Source organism: Larimichthys crocea, chromosome I (assembly GCF_000972845.2).
Source record: "Larimichthys crocea isolate SSNF chromosome I, L_crocea_2.0, whole genome shotgun sequence".
NCBI classification, from domain to species: domain Eukaryota; kingdom Metazoa; phylum Chordata; class Actinopteri; family Sciaenidae; genus Larimichthys; species Larimichthys crocea.
In genome coordinates this window covers 6,139,720-6,157,482 of record NC_040011.1, presented here as the reverse complement: position 1 = coordinate 6,157,482, position 17,763 = coordinate 6,139,720, and the positions used below count along the sequence as shown (strand labels likewise).

At 39.9% G+C, this 17,763-nt stretch overlaps 2 protein-coding genes across 2 annotated transcripts; both read right to left on the bottom strand.

Moving 5' to 3' along the window:
* Positions 1 to 4,668: 4,668 nt before the first annotated feature.
* LOC109140799 (olfactory receptor 5F1-like) lies at positions 4,669 to 5,598 on the bottom strand. The gene has a single exon (XM_019268605.2). The coding sequence runs from the start codon at positions 5,596 to 5,598 to the stop codon at positions 4,669 to 4,671; it is 930 nt and encodes a 309-aa protein (XP_019124150.2).
* Positions 5,599 to 11,464: 5,866 nt separating this feature from the next.
* Positions 11,465 to 13,006, bottom strand: LOC104936016 (olfactory receptor 142). Its single transcript, XM_010751949.3, has one exon. The coding sequence runs from the start codon at positions 12,737 to 12,739 to the stop codon at positions 11,786 to 11,788; it is 954 nt and encodes a 317-aa protein (XP_010750251.2). The 5' UTR covers positions 12,740 to 13,006; the 3' UTR covers positions 11,465 to 11,785.
* Between the last annotated feature and the right edge of the window lie 4,757 nt (positions 13,007 to 17,763).

The following is a 17,763-nucleotide window of genomic DNA, read 5'->3' as shown; positions in this document are numbered from 1 at the left end:
CTTTTTGTTTTCTTGCGTCAAGTAACTCAGTCCCTAATGGTGTCTGGTCTCTCTTTTCACTATTAATAATATCTTCTGTGACTACATCAACACATGACGTAGGAATTCAAGGCAGCCAATCAATACATCCTCATTTTTTCATTGGGTTACAATCTACTGAACAAGCACTGCATGACATAAAGAACCATGAAAAAAAAAATATAAAAAACAAATAGATTTATGGAAAATAACTTTAACATAATTTAAGTTTTTTATATACAAAACTGTATAAAATTAGGGATATTATCTCTAAATGAAAAACCAAACTGTTAAGCATATGCCAACAATGAAAAATTACAGTTATTTCAACAGAAAGAGTATTTATACAGCACTTTACAGTAATTATTTCTCATTATATCATTATTTATATATATATATATATCATATTATATAAATGTTAATGCCCATAATAATATTTTAACCTTTTTCCTTTTCTTTTCATTTTAAAGTAAACCTTATTTGATTTACCTGAATTTTGGTCCATTAATTATGTTTGTGCAGTTATTACAACTAGGTATTGTAACAGTTACAGCTTCAAAAGGAACAGGCCTGTTTCTGGATGTATCTAAAATTAGACAGAAAAGCAATAGCAGTACAAATTAAATGCACTTGCTCACTTACTCACACATCCATCATTCATTTATTCATTCAAACAGCACAAAGTAATGAAAACAAGCAGGGAAATCAAAGTTATTTAAATATGGAGTTCAGTATATAACCAAGTGGTCAGCAGGGGATGCTGTTCATTCTGTTAATGACGACAAAGTCATGTGAAGAAGTAAAAAGAGGAATGTTTACTTCACCTTTAAATTCATTTAATTGCTAATTTCAGTCTTCTGCCCGCAATGACTCCCTGACGCTGACTCAGGCTGACAAAGTCTGTTGGCATCAGTGCCACAGGGAGGTCAAAAATTGGCTGTGCTTTCAGTTGATATATAACTTTTCTTATAGCACAGTGTATGCTGATAGGTGAGAGATAGGTGTGTGATCCATGTTCCTGATTGGCCCCAGAACACTGTATAGCAACAGTCCAGCAGTTATCCCATATAAACTAGAGCTATGAGCAAAGAAAGAGCTATGAGCAAAGAAACACACACCACACCAAATAACTAATTATTCAAATAAACCTCATTAAATCAAAAAGAAAAAATAAACTAAAAGTAGTCAGTTTGAGGAAAAAAGAGAAAACAAAAACCTGAACCTGCTTGTACTATCCTGGAAAGAAACTGGGGGTTGTTCAGTGTTTCACATTGACAAATCATAGAGCTGAATCACCTTTAATCAAGCACTGGCCAAGCTGTGGAACCAAACCTGTTGGGATGTGCCATGGACAGTAAACAAAACTAATGAGTTTCACTGTCAAACATACATATAAAGACACAGCAGCAGTTGTCATACTGTCATACTACATGCTTATTGGACCATATACCAATCAACCTACTTCAATCCATTAGCCCAACCATCAGGCCAGCTATTGTGCATATGATAAATGCTTTGTTGACCTCCAGCACATTTCCCACAGAATTCATAGCAACAACAGAGTGGGGCCTCTTCTCTTCCTTATTTACACCACCTCTCTGGGCTAGGAGGGACTTCAGCATCCTGGTGGATGGAGCTGTCTCTCAGTCTGCTGATTCTCGCCCGGAGGCTCCTCATTCTCCTCCCAAAAGGCAGGAGGCTGAAGAAGTGGTAGTTGGGATGGGTGGAGTCACCCGCAATGCTGAGTCCTTTGCGGGCCAGGTGATCTTCTCAGCTGCTCTCACTATGTGCTGCAGGGTCTTCCGGCAGGATGCAGTGCAGCTGCTGTATCACACAGCTCTTGGTGGTTCCATGGTTGAAGGTGCACATGGTGGACAATGGTGCTCTGGCCCTTCTCAATCTGCAGAGAGAGAGTAGAGGCGCTGCTGAGCTTTCCTGGCCAGTGATGTGTGTTGCTGCTCCAGGAGAGGTCCTCTGTGAGATGCACACCCAGGAACTTGGTGCTGCTCACTCTCTCCACAGCAGCAGCGTTGATGGTCAGTGGAGGGTGCTGGGTGGAGGCTCTCCGGAATTTGACAACAATCTCCTTCGTCTTCTCCACATTAATAGAGAGATTATTGTCGGCCAGTTGGCTCACCTCGTCCCTGTAGTTTGACTCATCGTTGTTGTTGATGAGCCCCACCACAGTCATGTCATCCACAAACTTGATGAAGAGGTTGTTATTGTGTGTTGCTGTGCAGTTGTGGGTCAGCTGAGCACGCATCCTTGAGGGACACCTGTGTTCAGTATGATGGTGCAGGATGTGTCGTTGCCAAACTGGACTGCCTTTGGTCTTCCGGTCAGGAAGTCCCGCAACCAGTTGCACAATGAGGTGACCAGTCCCAGACAGTCCAGTTTCTGTATCAGCTGCTGGGGGATGATTGTGTTGAAAGCTGAACTAAAGTCTAAGAACAGCATCTTCACATATGATGTGATGAAGGCGAAAATGTTTCAGAAGGGTCTCTTGACTGGAGCTTGCGAATTTGCAAAATCTGCACTGCATGAAATCCACCCCTGAAACAAAGAGACACGTTAAATTACGTTAATTTCGCTATTCTCCTCTTACATTGTTTTTAGCCTATGAGCTATATTTGCCTCAGCTACATAAACCGGGTGTTTGTGTTTTAAATAAAGTTTCTATTATCTTGTTTATTGCTGTATTTATCTTCTTACATTAGTACTAGGACAACAATGAGAGAAAATTGCTGGGCGGACCAGATTTTATAGATTGCATATCGCAAAGCCTTTTTTCTGAGTCAGTTTAATTTGAAAACTCTAATGAGATCAACAATTATTAGTTACCATTTTTACAATGTGAAAACTAAGCTATGGCTTGGCTGTGTGGAATGGTTCTGGTGTTGGTTGCTTCATGGTACTCAGGGCTCCAGACTAACTTTTTTTACTAGGAGCACAGTGGCTCCCAACTTAAAATTTTAGGGGCGCAAGGAGAGAATTTAGGGACGCACACTTTATATTGACTTATAAATATTCACATTTCCTCTCATTTGCACTGTATTACTGATAAATACTTATAAATAACTTAATAAATGCAGAAACTACAATGTTTTAAATTAACATTTACATTATGTTTCAGACTGGAGCAGAAGTTTGTCAGCAACATTTACATTATGTTTCAGACTGGAGCAGAAGTTTGTCAGCAACAGAAATTATTTAAACATTTATTTAACATACTGTTTTGTCTTAGCCATGTTTTCCTGTAGGTGAAGCATGGTGTCCCTCCAGAGTTGCCGTAGGGCTAGGGTTGGCGGAGTTCTGTAAGGCGCTGTTCTCACGCTGATTAGAGAGTGAGTGGTTGCCACTGAATCGCGCTGAACACGTTACCTCAACTCCTGTCCAATTATTGCTTTCTTAGCTGCATCCAGTTAAACGCACCCAGGAAACTCGGTTATAATCACAATTTTTAAAAAATCGGCAAATTTACTGGTCGCACATGTGTGAATAGATCAAAAATTTACTAGCACTGTCTCAAATTCTAGGGGCAAAATGCGGCCATTTAGGGGCAGTCTGGAGCCCTGGTACTGGCTGATGGGGTGATCATCAGTGTGATTTTAAATACAATTGCAATTAATCTGGTATTTAGTGTTAATTTTAGCATTAAGACAGACGCAGAATTATTCATATCTTGGCCAGAATTTGCTTTGACAGTTAATTATGTTGTTCGAGACTGTTACAGTAACCTCCTGTTTTTAAATGTCTTCGTTTCACATTTCCTGTGGGTCTTAGTTTGGCAGTGTCAGGGATCAAGGGGAGAAGCTTTTTCATGTTTAATCATTTGTGTGTGTTACATCAGAAGCAGGTCATTGATAAATATGTCACAAAACAGTATTTTTCAGGTTTTACTTCATTTATTCTGTTATCTTAAACACAAGCAAACAGTGCAGTTTGTAAATTAGTGGAGCAAAGGATTTTCTTTGCATAAATTAACTAAGATATGCACATATATGTGAATTGCAATGTGAATGAGAATTTGTGAATTTGTACACTAGATTAGACCCTAGGTGAATGTGATTAATGTAGACATGCACATGATTTATGATAATTTATCAGGGGAAAAAAACAAATAAACAAATAAACACAAATATATATCAATTTGGTTGGTATTGACAATAAAGATCATTCACACATGTAAAGGCAAATTTACGTAACAAAATCCAAACTGTCAACTAAAAAGACATATCAAAGGATTAAGCTCATATTTGCTAAAAAATATTTTCTGTACAGGTCATATCTACTTTTACAGCAAGTGTTATGCTTTTTATCCTATAGGTTATTTTCTTATTTGTTTTATTGTTGTAGTTTTATGTTTCTACTTTTTCTTTTAATTTCTAGTTTTTTATGAAACTGCTCTATTGTCTATTTCTGTTTTTACTCTGTTCTGTGAAGCACTTTGGGCTACAATTGAGTATGAAAGGTGCTATAAAAATAAATAAAGTTGAAGTTAAATGTTTCTGTTTCTTTATGTACATGTGGTACATATCCTCAGAAACACTGCACAACAACATGTAACTTCACCACATCAGGTGTAACAATAATCAAAATTTGAAGGGAGTGCGTTCGAAAAAAAGACTTCCTCAATATACCCAACAAAACTTACTGTTTTTTAAAAGTTATAACACCCAGAATTCTGTTCCTAATTTTGGTTAATTTGAAACCATAAATGAGAGGATTCATAATGGGAGGTATCACAAGAAATTCTATTGCAATAAAGTTTTGAAGGGGTTGAGGTAAATCACTTGAACGCATTCGCATATTCATAACATCAAAAAGTATAGTCACAAGAAAAGTGAGTAAGGAGGTTAAATGTGGCACACATGTTTGCATGAACTTTGCCCTGTTTTCTACAGAGTTTACACATGTTTTAATGAGAATCATGTATGACAAAACTATAAAAACACCATGAAAGACATAAAGTATTATTGTCATGTATGCAACTATGTTGTTAACAGCTGTTTCCGCTGGGTAACAAGCAAGTTTAACAATAATCCAATTCACACAAAAAAGTCTGGCAATATATGTGCTGCATAACTTTAACCTAGATGTTAGAAAGACATTTATGCCCATAATGCAGAACGGTGTTAACCAAGAGTAACACGCCAACATAATTAGTCTTTTCTTTGACATGATAGAGTGGTACACAAGTGGTTGACAGATAGCCACATATCTGTCATATGCCATGACTGCAAGAATAGACAGATCACTGCAGGCAAATGAGTACATTACTTGAGCCTGAACAAGGCATCCAGAGTAAGAGATAACATGAACAGGAGAAAGTAGATCCCAGAGAAACTTGGGGTAGAAACCTGTTGTGCCATAAAGTCCATTAATGCACAAAACACATAATAGAATATACATGGGTTCATGGAGGTCTTTATCTAAGATGATGGTCACAATGACAGAAACATTTACCAGGAAAATCAAACAGTAACATAGTAACGTGAGAGAGAAGAGAGTAAATTTGTACTTCACGGTTTCACTCAAACCTGAAAGAAAAAACATCGTAATTACAGAAATATTATCCATTATGGTTAAAAACTTTCATTTGATTTCATTATTTCTCTGTGTTGTCTAGTCTCTGATGTCTTCTCTAACTGTTATCTTATCTAAATACAGCTGAGCACATGGGAAATTAAATCAACCAATCAACCATCTGAAAGATCGTTCAACCTTGTTTGCAGTGACGTGTATAGAGCCAAAAGGGGACACCCCTCATATTCATTTCTGTTTTACAGGATGTCACTTGATGACAGTGGCAAGAAAAAGACTTCCTATTAACAGACAGTTGCGTGTCATGGTGGCAACCTAAGAAGCCAGCCAAGCCCAAGATGAAGAAGGAGGCCTTTTAGTCTTGGTCTCCTGAAGTAGAAGACAGCTATTGGGGATGTAGAGAGGGCTGCCGCTTTGTCAGTCAGCAAAGCAAAAGGAGGTAAAATTGCAGACCAGACTAGGGATATTGTTGGGGAGTGGAAAGAACACATTTTCCGGAGCACCTGAAGCCAGCCAACACGTCCTCTTTTAAGGAGGCAGAATCCCATATCATTGGCAGAGGTGGCTGAAGTAGTCAGGAAGCTTCATGGCGGCAAAAGCACCAGTAGTGGATGAGATTTGCCCTAAGATGCTGAGACATTATTGGACTGTCAGATCTCAAGTGGCAACCAGGGTGAGGACAGTGTCCCCAGCCACAGTATAATGGATTCTTGGATGAGATTAGCAAGTACACTGCCTTCTAAACTTAATGATTGTACTTAGTGACCAGTGTAGTATACATAGAGTCTGGGTGGGTGTTTTACTGATATAAGGCAAGTAAAGCAACCTTTTTCTATTTGAAAAATCAGTCTTCAAAGTTTTGCTGAGAATAGACATGTCAAAACCCAACCTGTTTTCGCTCCCAACTTGTCAAATAAGGTAGCATGGTCAGTGGCCCAACGCTTTAAAATATGGGCTGTAAGTACCTACAGTCCATACAGTATTTTAAGTGTAGGTGTCCTGTCTGGATGTGCACTCAAAATCAGGTGATGTGGTATAAAATGTGGATTCTATAAAAGCTAAAGAGCTTATAAAGTGACTGTTTCTGAGTGATGCTTCGTGCTGACTTGCTATGCTAAAGGAGGCTAGCATTGCTAACTGAAAGCCACACAGACAGGGCTGTAGACTGTGTATGCAACGCGGCTTTCAGCGGGAACAGACGGCAAAAGAGCACACGACAAGTCGTTCGTTTCAAACTAATCTTTTGAATGATTCTTTTGGCTGCTAAGGTGGTTCTGGTGATTCCCAGAGGCTACAAAAATGGCGGATGATAAGCCAGACCTAGAGAGCCTAAAGCGGAGACATTCAAATGCACAACGGAACTTTACAACACGGATAAACCACCTTAGCGTCAGTGCTAGCCGTTTACGTGAAAGTGATCTGTCAGAAGAGTTAGCAAGATTAAAAGACGATTATGGTAAACTCCTTGATGCTAATAATGAATATATCGACGAACTAGAGCAAACAGGTGATGGCAGTGAGTTACACAACCCCCTAGCAAGGAGAGACACCAGTGAGAAAACCCCCATTCAGTGACTACGCCGGTGCACCTCGTCTGGAATAGTAGCCAGGAGTTCGGAGGGGTGAGCATGAACAGCATTTTATTCAAAGGCCCAGACATTCTTAATCCCATCAGGGCGGTGCTCCTCAGATTCCAGGAAGGAGAACACGAGGCCATTGGGGACATCACCAAGATGTACAATTCGGTATGGCTCAAAGAACAAGAGGTTCATGTACCATCGATTCTTATGGAGAGACTCACCTAAAGATGAGATTGAGGACTATGCTGTCGTGAGAGTGAACATGGGAGACAAACTGGCGGGATGCATTGCACAGGTAGCCATGCGAGAGACCGCCAAGTTGCCCCAGTTCTCTGACATGAAGGGAGGAAAGAAGGGTCATCGAGGAAGACTCCTACGTCAATAACCTCCTCACGTCCCACAATGACCCACAGTGTCTAGACAAGATCCTAGAGGGAGTAGAGAGGATACTGAGAGCTGGAGGCTTCCATCTCAAGCCCTGGGTCCGGTCCGGTCAAAGTGGGAGGCGGGAGGAAACAGAGTCCAAGCCAGTAAAACTGGTGTTGCCCAACCAGCTAAGGGAGGAAGATAACAAAGCCCTGGGGGTTGGCTACCTTGTGTAAGAGGACAAACTCTTTGTGATGGTCTCCATTAACTTCTCTAGAACGAAGAAGAAGATGAGGACTGAGACTGACCTCACAGAAGAGGAAGTGGATGTAAAGACACCAAACCCACTGACTCGTTGTGTTCTACTGAGCCAGGTCGCTGGAATGTATGACCCAATCGGTCTAGCAACACGTGTGAAACAAAAAGGAGTGATTCTTGTGAGGAGAGCCTTCCAGGAAGCTGGAAAGCTTACAAAAGACACCTGGGATGAGCCCCTTTCTGACGAGCTCCGAGGGAAGGCAGTTGAGCTTTTTAAGGAGTACACCCGCCTAGGTCACATCAGATTCCACCGATGCCACACGCCCTCTGGCTGGATGGGCAAGCCCTGGGGAATCACGTTTTCTGATGGGAGCTGTGAGTCCTATGGTGCTGTACTGTACTTACGATGGGAAACATCAAGTTAACACCCCTTGACCAGAAAGGTGACACGGTCAAGGCTGAGGTCTGTGGGTCTGCACCTAAAGGGGTACATGTTGAAGCATGGGCACTTGGACATGGAGAAGTGGTATCACTTCATTGATAGTTAGACAGTGCTGGGTGCCATCCAGAGAGATTCAGAAGGCTGGGCCTGTAGCTGACTGGTGGTGGATCCCAGGTGAGGTCAACATTGCTGATCTAGTCACAAGTTCAGGAGGGCACCCCCTCCTGAACAACTGGATGAGAGCCCTATGTGGCAAAAGCGTCACAATTTCCTGTCTAGTCCAGTTGAAGATTGGCCCATTAAGTCCGCCTCAGGGGTGGCAGCCGGTGCTAGAGAGATGGTCAGTAAACTCCAGAGAAAGGCCTTTTCAGCGGTCCTCACCAGAGCTCAAGCAAAAGAGTTATTAAACCCTGACAGAGTTAGTAAGGCTCCAGAGTCCTCAGTAGATGGGGTGGAAGTGACCTCAGTTGAGACCAAGGAAGCAGAAACGCTGTGGGGAGCGTCGCTCATAGATCAGGTGGATCCAACCAGCTACAGTTCTCTAACTAAGCTCTGTAGAGTAGTTGGTTATGTCCACAGAGCCGTGAGTGGTTGGCATGCATAGGGAGAGCCTCTATGCCAGCAAAGTGGGAGGCAATACTGACAGCGAGAGAACTTGAAACTGCATTCAAAGACCTGTGCCTTTACAACACTGGACCTCTTCGGCCCCTATGTCGTCAAAGATGCTGTAAAATGAAGAACAAAGATGAAAGTCTGGGGTGTGGTGTTCAGCTGTATGGCTTCTAGAGCAGTGCATGCAGACATTGTGGAAGATCTGTCAACGGAAGGTTTCCTGAAAGTGTACCAGTGCTTTACAGCTCTCAGGGGTCACCCAAGAAAACTCTGGTCGGATCAAGGGACTAACTTTGTGGGCACCAGGCCAGTGTTACAGGAGCTATATAAGTTCTTGAGTAGTATCGATAAGGATCAGATCCAGAAGAAGGCAGCAGCTGCAGGAACCGACTGGACATGGGTGTTTCATCCGGCAGATTCTCCCCACCGAAATGGGGTGGCGGAAGCAGCTGTCCATGTACTCAAGAGAGCGTTAAGCTGCTTTGGCAAAGGAGGTAACCTGACAATGCTGGAATTCCAGACCCTCCTCTACCTGGCAGATAACCTGTCAGACGAGAGACCAATTGGTGCCAGGGCCCAGGTGCAAGACGAGGCTGCGGAAGTTATCACTCCCAATTCACTTCTGCTTGGTCTTGTGGGGCCCAGCGGAGATACCCAGGGGTGCGAGTATCCCACTTGCCCCGTCGTGTGTCTGAGGGCGATCCAGATCGAGGTCGACAAGTTCTGGACACGGTGGAGTCAGCTGGCAGGTCCGGGCCTCTTCGTCCGGCAGAAGTGGCACGCACCTGCTAGAAACATTGCAGCGGGAGACCTGGTGTGGTTAGCTGACCTGAACGCATTGAGGGGCCGGTTCAGACTGGGTAGAGTAGTTAAGGCCTGCCCTGATGTGAAGGGCGTAGTATGAGACGTGAAGGTGAGGACATGCCAGAGCTGTCCAGTGTCCGACGGGCAACCCAAGATAAGCCGAGATGTAATGGACAGCCCCTCCACTGTTCTCCACAGAGACGTCAGGAGACTGGGTGGTTCTGTTACCAGTGGAGGAGCAAGTGTAGGATCCCCACCCATTGCATGTTTCGGTAATGGATCCCCGCCAGTTTAACTGTTTAGGCTAGTCATGGTGGCCTACTTGGATTCCAAAATCAGTAGACCAAGTGGGAGGTGTAGAACTTTCCAGCAGCTGTTGCTGTATTGTTGTGTGCAGTGTGTGTTGTAGTTTTCATGATGTCCGGGTTGTGTGTGGGAAGCATGCGCAATTTGCTGCAGGGCGCAGTTGCCCAGTTTATTTTTCATTCATTTGAGTTATCGTCGGGACTAGTACGCCTTGTCAGTGAGTTATAATTGCTAAAACGAGAGACAATGTTATATGAACATTTGTATAATTCCTAGGATTAATTCTGAGATTGTGTTTGTGTTTGCATTACAGGTTTACAACCTAGTTAAAATAGTTGGAAACCACTGGTAATATTACTAGCACACCTGTAGCAGGCAGGCTAACTAGTGGAAGATTATTATAGTTTGTGTGCGCAAATAAAACAAAAGTGTTATGACCCAGGGTCATAATGTAGTATGTGTTATTTTTGTGTCGTTGTTCCTCCCTGCCTAAAGGTGGTGCTACCACCTTAGGGTCTCTCTCTCCAGGTGCTGCCTGCCGATTAGTTAATGGACTGGTGGATCTGCTATAAATGACCGCCGCTGGAGACATTCGTTCTCTTCTCTTGACCTTACTCCCAACTGCACCAGGCTGTATTGTATTGAATTGTGTTGTGTTCTGTTCTGTGAAATTGTACTTGTCTGCTTTAGCAGACTTTAGCTTAGCAGTCCAGGTAGTTGTAGGGGTGAGTAGCTCCTTTGGTTTATCTCTTTCTTCTCCTGTTTATTTTATAGGGAGGCAGGTTAGAAACCTGTATTTTGTTTTTCTTGTTTTGGTTAGGTAAGTTAGTTTTTGGTCAGATTGTTTTGTTTGTTGTCTTGGGCCATGCTCACCCTAAAGCTTTAAACTACCACTTTTGAAAAAATAATAAAAATAATAATAATTGAATAAATGATCTTTTGTTGGACTGCAGCTCTGTGACCTTGGTCATTCTTGGGAGTGGGGAAAGAGGGGAGCGTCCTCTTCTTGTTATGTTTGGTTCCCCTAGGCTGGACGTAACAAAAGAAACTTGAGTTGTGTCCGCTAACTGATCCTTATCCCTTCAAACTGCACTCCTTTCTATCCCTTCTTCTTGTTGCAAGTGATTTTTTTATCCTTTTTATGGACGGCATGTCTGTTTCCTTCCTATAAATTCTACAGTAACATTAAACTTCACCCCTAACCTTACAGTGCAAGCAGATGTTACTTGATAGTGACATAGTCTACCCATGTAAAACTTGGATAGGAAAAATATAGATACCCAAAGTGTTCAATTTATATAATATATAAATATACCTCATGAAATAAATTGACCTATGTTAATACTTACTGACAATGTAATTTAATTATTTTAAAAATCAACTAAAAACATCAACTTTATTATCCAAAATGTTTAAAACTCTTGACGCCCATTACTTTGAAATGTTATTTCACAATAACAGGGTTTATTTCATCATTCTTATTTAATGACAACAGTTTTTATTTTAAATTGTAAAAAAAAAAAAAGTCCACAAGTCCTGTTCCAAGCACTCTTTTATTTCAAACAATAATGCTGCTTTTCATCAAAGAGCAGAAAATGTATTCAGTTATTATTTAGTTAAAACACTTATGTTTAGTAAAAATAATTGAGTTTTTTTTTTTTTACAAATTGATCATCAAAAAAATAACTATTGCTAAAATAAATCTCTACAAACAAAAGTAACAAAGTAACTGTGTGCAAAGTATTAACCCCCTTATGACAAACATTGCTCCAGCCAGGTGTGTAAAGATGTTAAAGTAATGATAAAACAATATGGGACCATTTACTTACAGAAACAGAACATGTTAATGTTACTCTTATTTATGAGACTTAGTTTGTTTGTCAGGTTTAGGGCCTGATAACATTTTTAAAATAAGTTTTCTAATTTCTGGTAACTTCAGGCCATAGACGAGGGGATTCAAAATGGGAGGAATCACAACAAACTCAAGTGATAAAATTACAGCTAGAAATGGGTTCAGATTTTCAAGATCAATTCTGCTGAGAGCAACATCACAAAACACAGTAATGGAATAATTTACAAATGTAATAATGTGTGGCAGACAGCTTTGTATGACTTTGGCCTTAAACTCTGAAGAGCGTTTCCTACAAATAAGAAAGATTCTTGCATATGTATACAGGACAAAAGCAAGGGGAAGAAAGACTGTGGTTGTGGACACAAGCATGCCAACAAGGTTATTAATCACTGTAGAAATGCATGACAATTTTACAATAGGCCAGTTGGCACAGAACACCTTTGGTATCTTATTGCCACACAATGGAAGTCTGGAGGCTAGATAAACACAGGTTCCAACAGAAAAAGCCGGATAAATCCATGCAAAGGTGACCAACTTAGAGACCAGCTTGGAAGTCATTTTGTTGTGGTAATGCAAAGGTTGACATACAGCAACATATCGATCATATGCCATAATGCCTAAAAGGGTGAGCTCATAGGATGCATAGGAGTAAATTACATAGGTCTGAGTAAAACAAGCTGATCGTGAGATCAAATGAGTGTCATATAGAAGGTCTCTCAGAAACCTGAAAAAGAAGCCAGCAGAGCCATACAGAGAGTTAATTGACAGACACATAATAAAAAAATACATAGGCTCATGTAAAGTTTTCTCTTGTGATATTACCACTATTATGAGAAAATTAGCTAAGACAATAAGAGCATACAACAGCAAACACAAGACAAATGTTGGGTAGCGGTAGGTGCCTATGTTCACAAACATTGTCAGGTTAAAATAAGGGGGATAAGTATTGTTTCCCATTTAAACCACAGATAGCACCAGAGTTTGTTTTACGAATTAAGAAAAATCTGCTGCAGCTGCTGGTTTTCACATTAATTGAGGCCGTGACAGGTATTTGCAGAGCGCTGAACCAAACAAGAACTAAGATTTTGAAAAAGATAAATGTTGCAAGAAGATTACAATTAAGAATCATGTATTCATAATAAGTCATCAACAATCAACAACATCAACAAGAGTAGTAAGTAGTAAGACAGTATGTTCAATGAGCAACCACTCCAATGTTCCTCGTGGTGTCTTGGTTTCAGAAGCTGAATGCTTCTTTAACTTGTCACCTAATTATGTCACCACAACCATCACTCCATGGGGAATTTAGGATAAAAAAAAAATCATGTGTGAAAAATACATTAACACAGTTTGGATATTCACTTTCCAACTTCATGTACATGGCTTTGATGGCAAAATGTGTAAAAAATTTTGCTCATCATAACCGACACATGACTCTTGAGTGTATTTAGATTTCTGCCTAGTTGTGGCAGTTTATTAAATTATTTATCAGGGTTAAGTTGATATCACATATTGATAACCTTTTTTCCCACTGAATTTTGTGATTAGAAGGAACACTGGTCGATAGCCTCAACTACATTTGTGAGTTTTGTCAAAAATGTATTGATTGCACAAGGCACTTCAAGGACTCAAACTACTGAGCAATATTCTAGGTTTGTAACTGGCATTACTGAAATTCTGGTATGGTATATGTAAAACGTGAATGTTTCAATTTAAAATATGAAATATTTCAATTGTCAGAATGGATTTTCATCACATTTCTCACAGATATCTTTGGTGAAAAACATTAATGCCGGCATTTCATTGATTCAATGATCTGATAACACGTGGGTCGCTACACTAATCACTATACTATTACTCTGATTACTTTCGTACATTTATCAGGTGTCATATTACTAAAAATAATTGGTTGACTAATGTTTCACATTGTTTCATATTTTACTTTCCACTTGTTTTATTTTCTTATGCATGTGTTTCACAATGTCTCCACTAGGGATGTAACGGTTACCGGTATTACGGTAAATTGCGGTTATAGCGATAAAAATGATCGTTTATGTTTAAATTAATCTCATTATCGCGGTGGATTATCGGGATATGTAATAACAGCCTCATCCCAGTCTTGCAAGCTTCAAGCAGTGTCTATCCTCCTAAAATGCAGCAGTGTTTTCCGTTTTCGTTTTGAGACACTTAGCAGCTACTAGCCGTGTTAGAAGCTGTGTTGTTAAATGTCTTCAAATGAAACGGAACCGAAGGCATCCAGTCTACTGTCGGTCCACTGAGCAGAGCCGACACAATATAAGGCGACATTAAATAATGTAAACATGTTCATTAACACTAGGAAGAACATACGGTGATATGTATAACAACGGGTTAAAAACGTCAGTATTGACAGCGAGTTATGCTGTCTGTGACTTTAGCTCCAGGAAATAAAATAAAACGCTGTTGTGTTAATTTAGTTCACTGTTTACAGTGTTGGCCCAACACACACACACACACACATACAAGAACATACACTTGTTTTCTCATACAGGCACTCCTCTCACTCACACAGACACATTTCTTATGTATGAACAAAATATGTAAACAAATTTTGTTTATTTAAAATAAACTCTCTTTCTGTGCCAACTGCTTGCCCCTCTAATGTGAAAGTTTCATTTTGATAAGATTTTGGCTTCTAATGTTTTAGTATGATAAGAAAATCACAAGATTTCGTGAAATTATTTCAATGTATGTGTTTTTGGACATTTTTACAGCAATTAAGAATATCACGATAATATTGTTAACCATGATAATTTGGTCACTATAATCGAGATATCAAATTTTCCATATCGTTACATCCAGTACTCGAGTTGAGGGGGGATGGTCAAAATCATCCCTCTTCTAAAATGGTCATCCCTTCGTCCATCCCTTGTGGCATTTTATCAATGCATGTGAAAATTAGTTATATTTAACACTGGAAATAGAATTACCATTCGACATTTAGGGGGCTTTATGATAATCAGCCTATTACCTATGTCAGTGGTTTTCAAAGTGTGAGGCGCGCCTCCCTTGGTGGGCGCGAGAGGCGCAGCGGGGGAAAAAATAAAAATATATCTTACAAAGATATGTGTCTCATCACTGTGCGATGAAAACTCGGCGAGCTAGCCCCCAAAGAGTAGCAAAATAAATCCACAAAACGACACAGTATGTCTTATCTTTGCTGTTTCGTGTCAAAAGTTATTTTTCAGCGCGAAGAAACCCTGCTAATGTCTCTGCTAATGTCTCTGCTAATGTCTCTGCTAATGTCTCCTGTTAATGTCTCTGCTTTAGTTTGAATCAATCACGAAGCTCCTGGTTGTTACATAAAGACAAAGAGGCTTTGACAGTGAAGTGTGACCTCTGCTGCGATATACTGCCTTTGGGTTTACTTCATTCTGGATCGTCATTGGTGGGTCAAAGGTGAATGTGGGCGGTACTAATCGATTCTCCTGAATATGATTGGTCGACAGGTGACAGGTGTCAATCATCCACACTATGTTTTAGCCTTAGCAGCACCGCTAGCTGCTACCTGCTGCTTCATATTCTTTAATACCGCTTGTTTCAAACATCGCGTCGTCTTAAAACTCGAAGTCTTCTTTCCTCCTCCTTAAATTGTGTTTTTTTTAAGTGAAGATGTTTTTTTAACAAAAATGTGTTTAAATGTATTTAAATATGTTTAAAAACACACAAAGATGTTAAAAACATACACAGATTGTGTTTAAAAAAATATTTGAGCACATTCACAAATAAAGATAATTAAAATGTTTTTACAAATATGTTTAAAAAAGATGTGAACGACATGATGTCCATAGTTAAGTGGTTATTGTTTCTTTCCGATAAATAGTATTGTCTCGTGCAGGCCATGCAACTGAGAATGCAAGCTATGGATCAGATGGGATTTAAGATTTGACATGTCTAGCAAGTCACCCTAAAATTGACTAGAATGCAGGAAATTGCATCTAAGAAATACAAAATTTTCTGGGGGACGACCCTCAGACCCCCCGCTGGAAAATATGTCACGCAAATGAAAAATTTCACCATCCTCCCTGGTTTCATTTTACAACTCGACTACTGGTTACATCCCTAGTCTCCACTATGTCTTCCCTTAATTTATTATTGAGAAAACAGTGATGAACACTTGATTGCTGAAGAAGCTAAGTAGGTGCTTGGACTAGATTAGTCATTGTGAAGCCCCCTAATATTTATGGCAGAGTAAACACTGTACTTTCATCACATTCATTACCATTGATGGAATAGCATTCCATAATGTTTCCACAATTTTACAAGAACTACTACCTTGAACATAAAAGACTCTATTTTAGTGCCCCCACTATGGCAAAGGTTTACCTGTCTTTGCATGTCTGTACAGCATTATAGAAATAAGTTAAGGTGAAGCTAAAGCGAGCTGAAGTCTGGTTGCTCAAACATTCCACCGGTAGCAGCATCCACCTATCAGTCACAGTGGCCACACTCGTAATTATCCATAACTTTAAGCATTATTTAATAATAAGTCAGAAACCTTGAAAATTAGCTATAGACATCAAAGCTGTTTTGTACCAGGCTGTAAACATATTTCTGTGAAGCTGACCATTAATGTGGGGGCTTATAGAGACTGACTTACTTCCGGACCCAGTTTCAAGTGGACCATTCAAGGAACTGCAGTTTTTGACACTTCCATGTTGGCTTCACTTCACAGCCACAGAGGTTGCTATTTAGTTCTGACATAATGCCTGATACTGACAGACTTTAAATACTTCTTTTTACTTACAAATTCTCTGCAAACCAGCTCTGAGGTTTCAGCATGTTGAAATACTTTGAACTCTGTGAATGTGTGTGTACCTACAGCTGATTGTTTATCTAATAATACATAAATACCGAGCAGTGAGCAATATGCGAGATAGAGATACTATTAGCAGTATATATATATATATATAAGAGATGAGATATTATAGTATTCACATTTAAAATGGAAATGATGGTAATCAAATAATTATTTTAACAAACAGAGTTACTCAGAGGCATGTGATGTAATATTTTGCCTATGTTTGAAACCATAATACACAACTGGCTACACACACATGGGCTGTGAGTGATGCAAGGATACTGTAATGTATTTTAGTAACCCCTCAGCCCCCCTAAATGGCCACCACTTCCATGAGATCCCTAGAGTATCTTCAGTAGATGCTGAAACACAGAGCTTAGGGAATAGTGTCACTGTATACTTGCTTGAGATAAAGAAAAACAAGTATGACATTTGATAAATATGTGTTTAGCTCAATGGCTATGATGCAGTGTTTGATGATAAAGACTAATTAGATCCCATGCGACCGTACAGTGTCTGCTTTACTTTTCAAAGGTCATTAATGTAGAATAATTAAGTTGTAAATGGTCAACAGGTCATTATCTTTATTATCCCTCAAGAGCAATTAAAGACGCATTGCTCCGCTGAGGGCTGTCCTTGGTAACCAAACCAAAACAAAGATGTTTTTCAGTTTAGCAAATGGTCAAGAGAATGAACAACAAACTATAACAAACACACACGTTTTACCAACAATAGGTTTAATTAGTGGTTTGAAAAGACATAGATGACTGACCCAGTGACCCCACACAGTTATGACATTAGTGCAACTATTTTCTATATACTAATAACTTCAATGTAATGTATGTTGCACTAAAGGTGATCTGAATATAGAGGCATGACTGGTCACTTTACTCATGATAGACATGAGATGAGGCATGGCATCATGGTAACTATATGGGCCAGATGTGGCTTTGGATTGGGTTATTCTCTGATATTGACCATTCCCTGCCCCATCAAACCTTTGTTCACTGACATGAACCATTGTTCAGCACCAGTTGTGCCTCTGTGGTCTCCATTTGGGTTCTATTTCACATGTTGTTGGTTACCCTGCTTGATATTTGTGACAGATTATATTCTAAAAATCTAAATCTAAATGTCTACT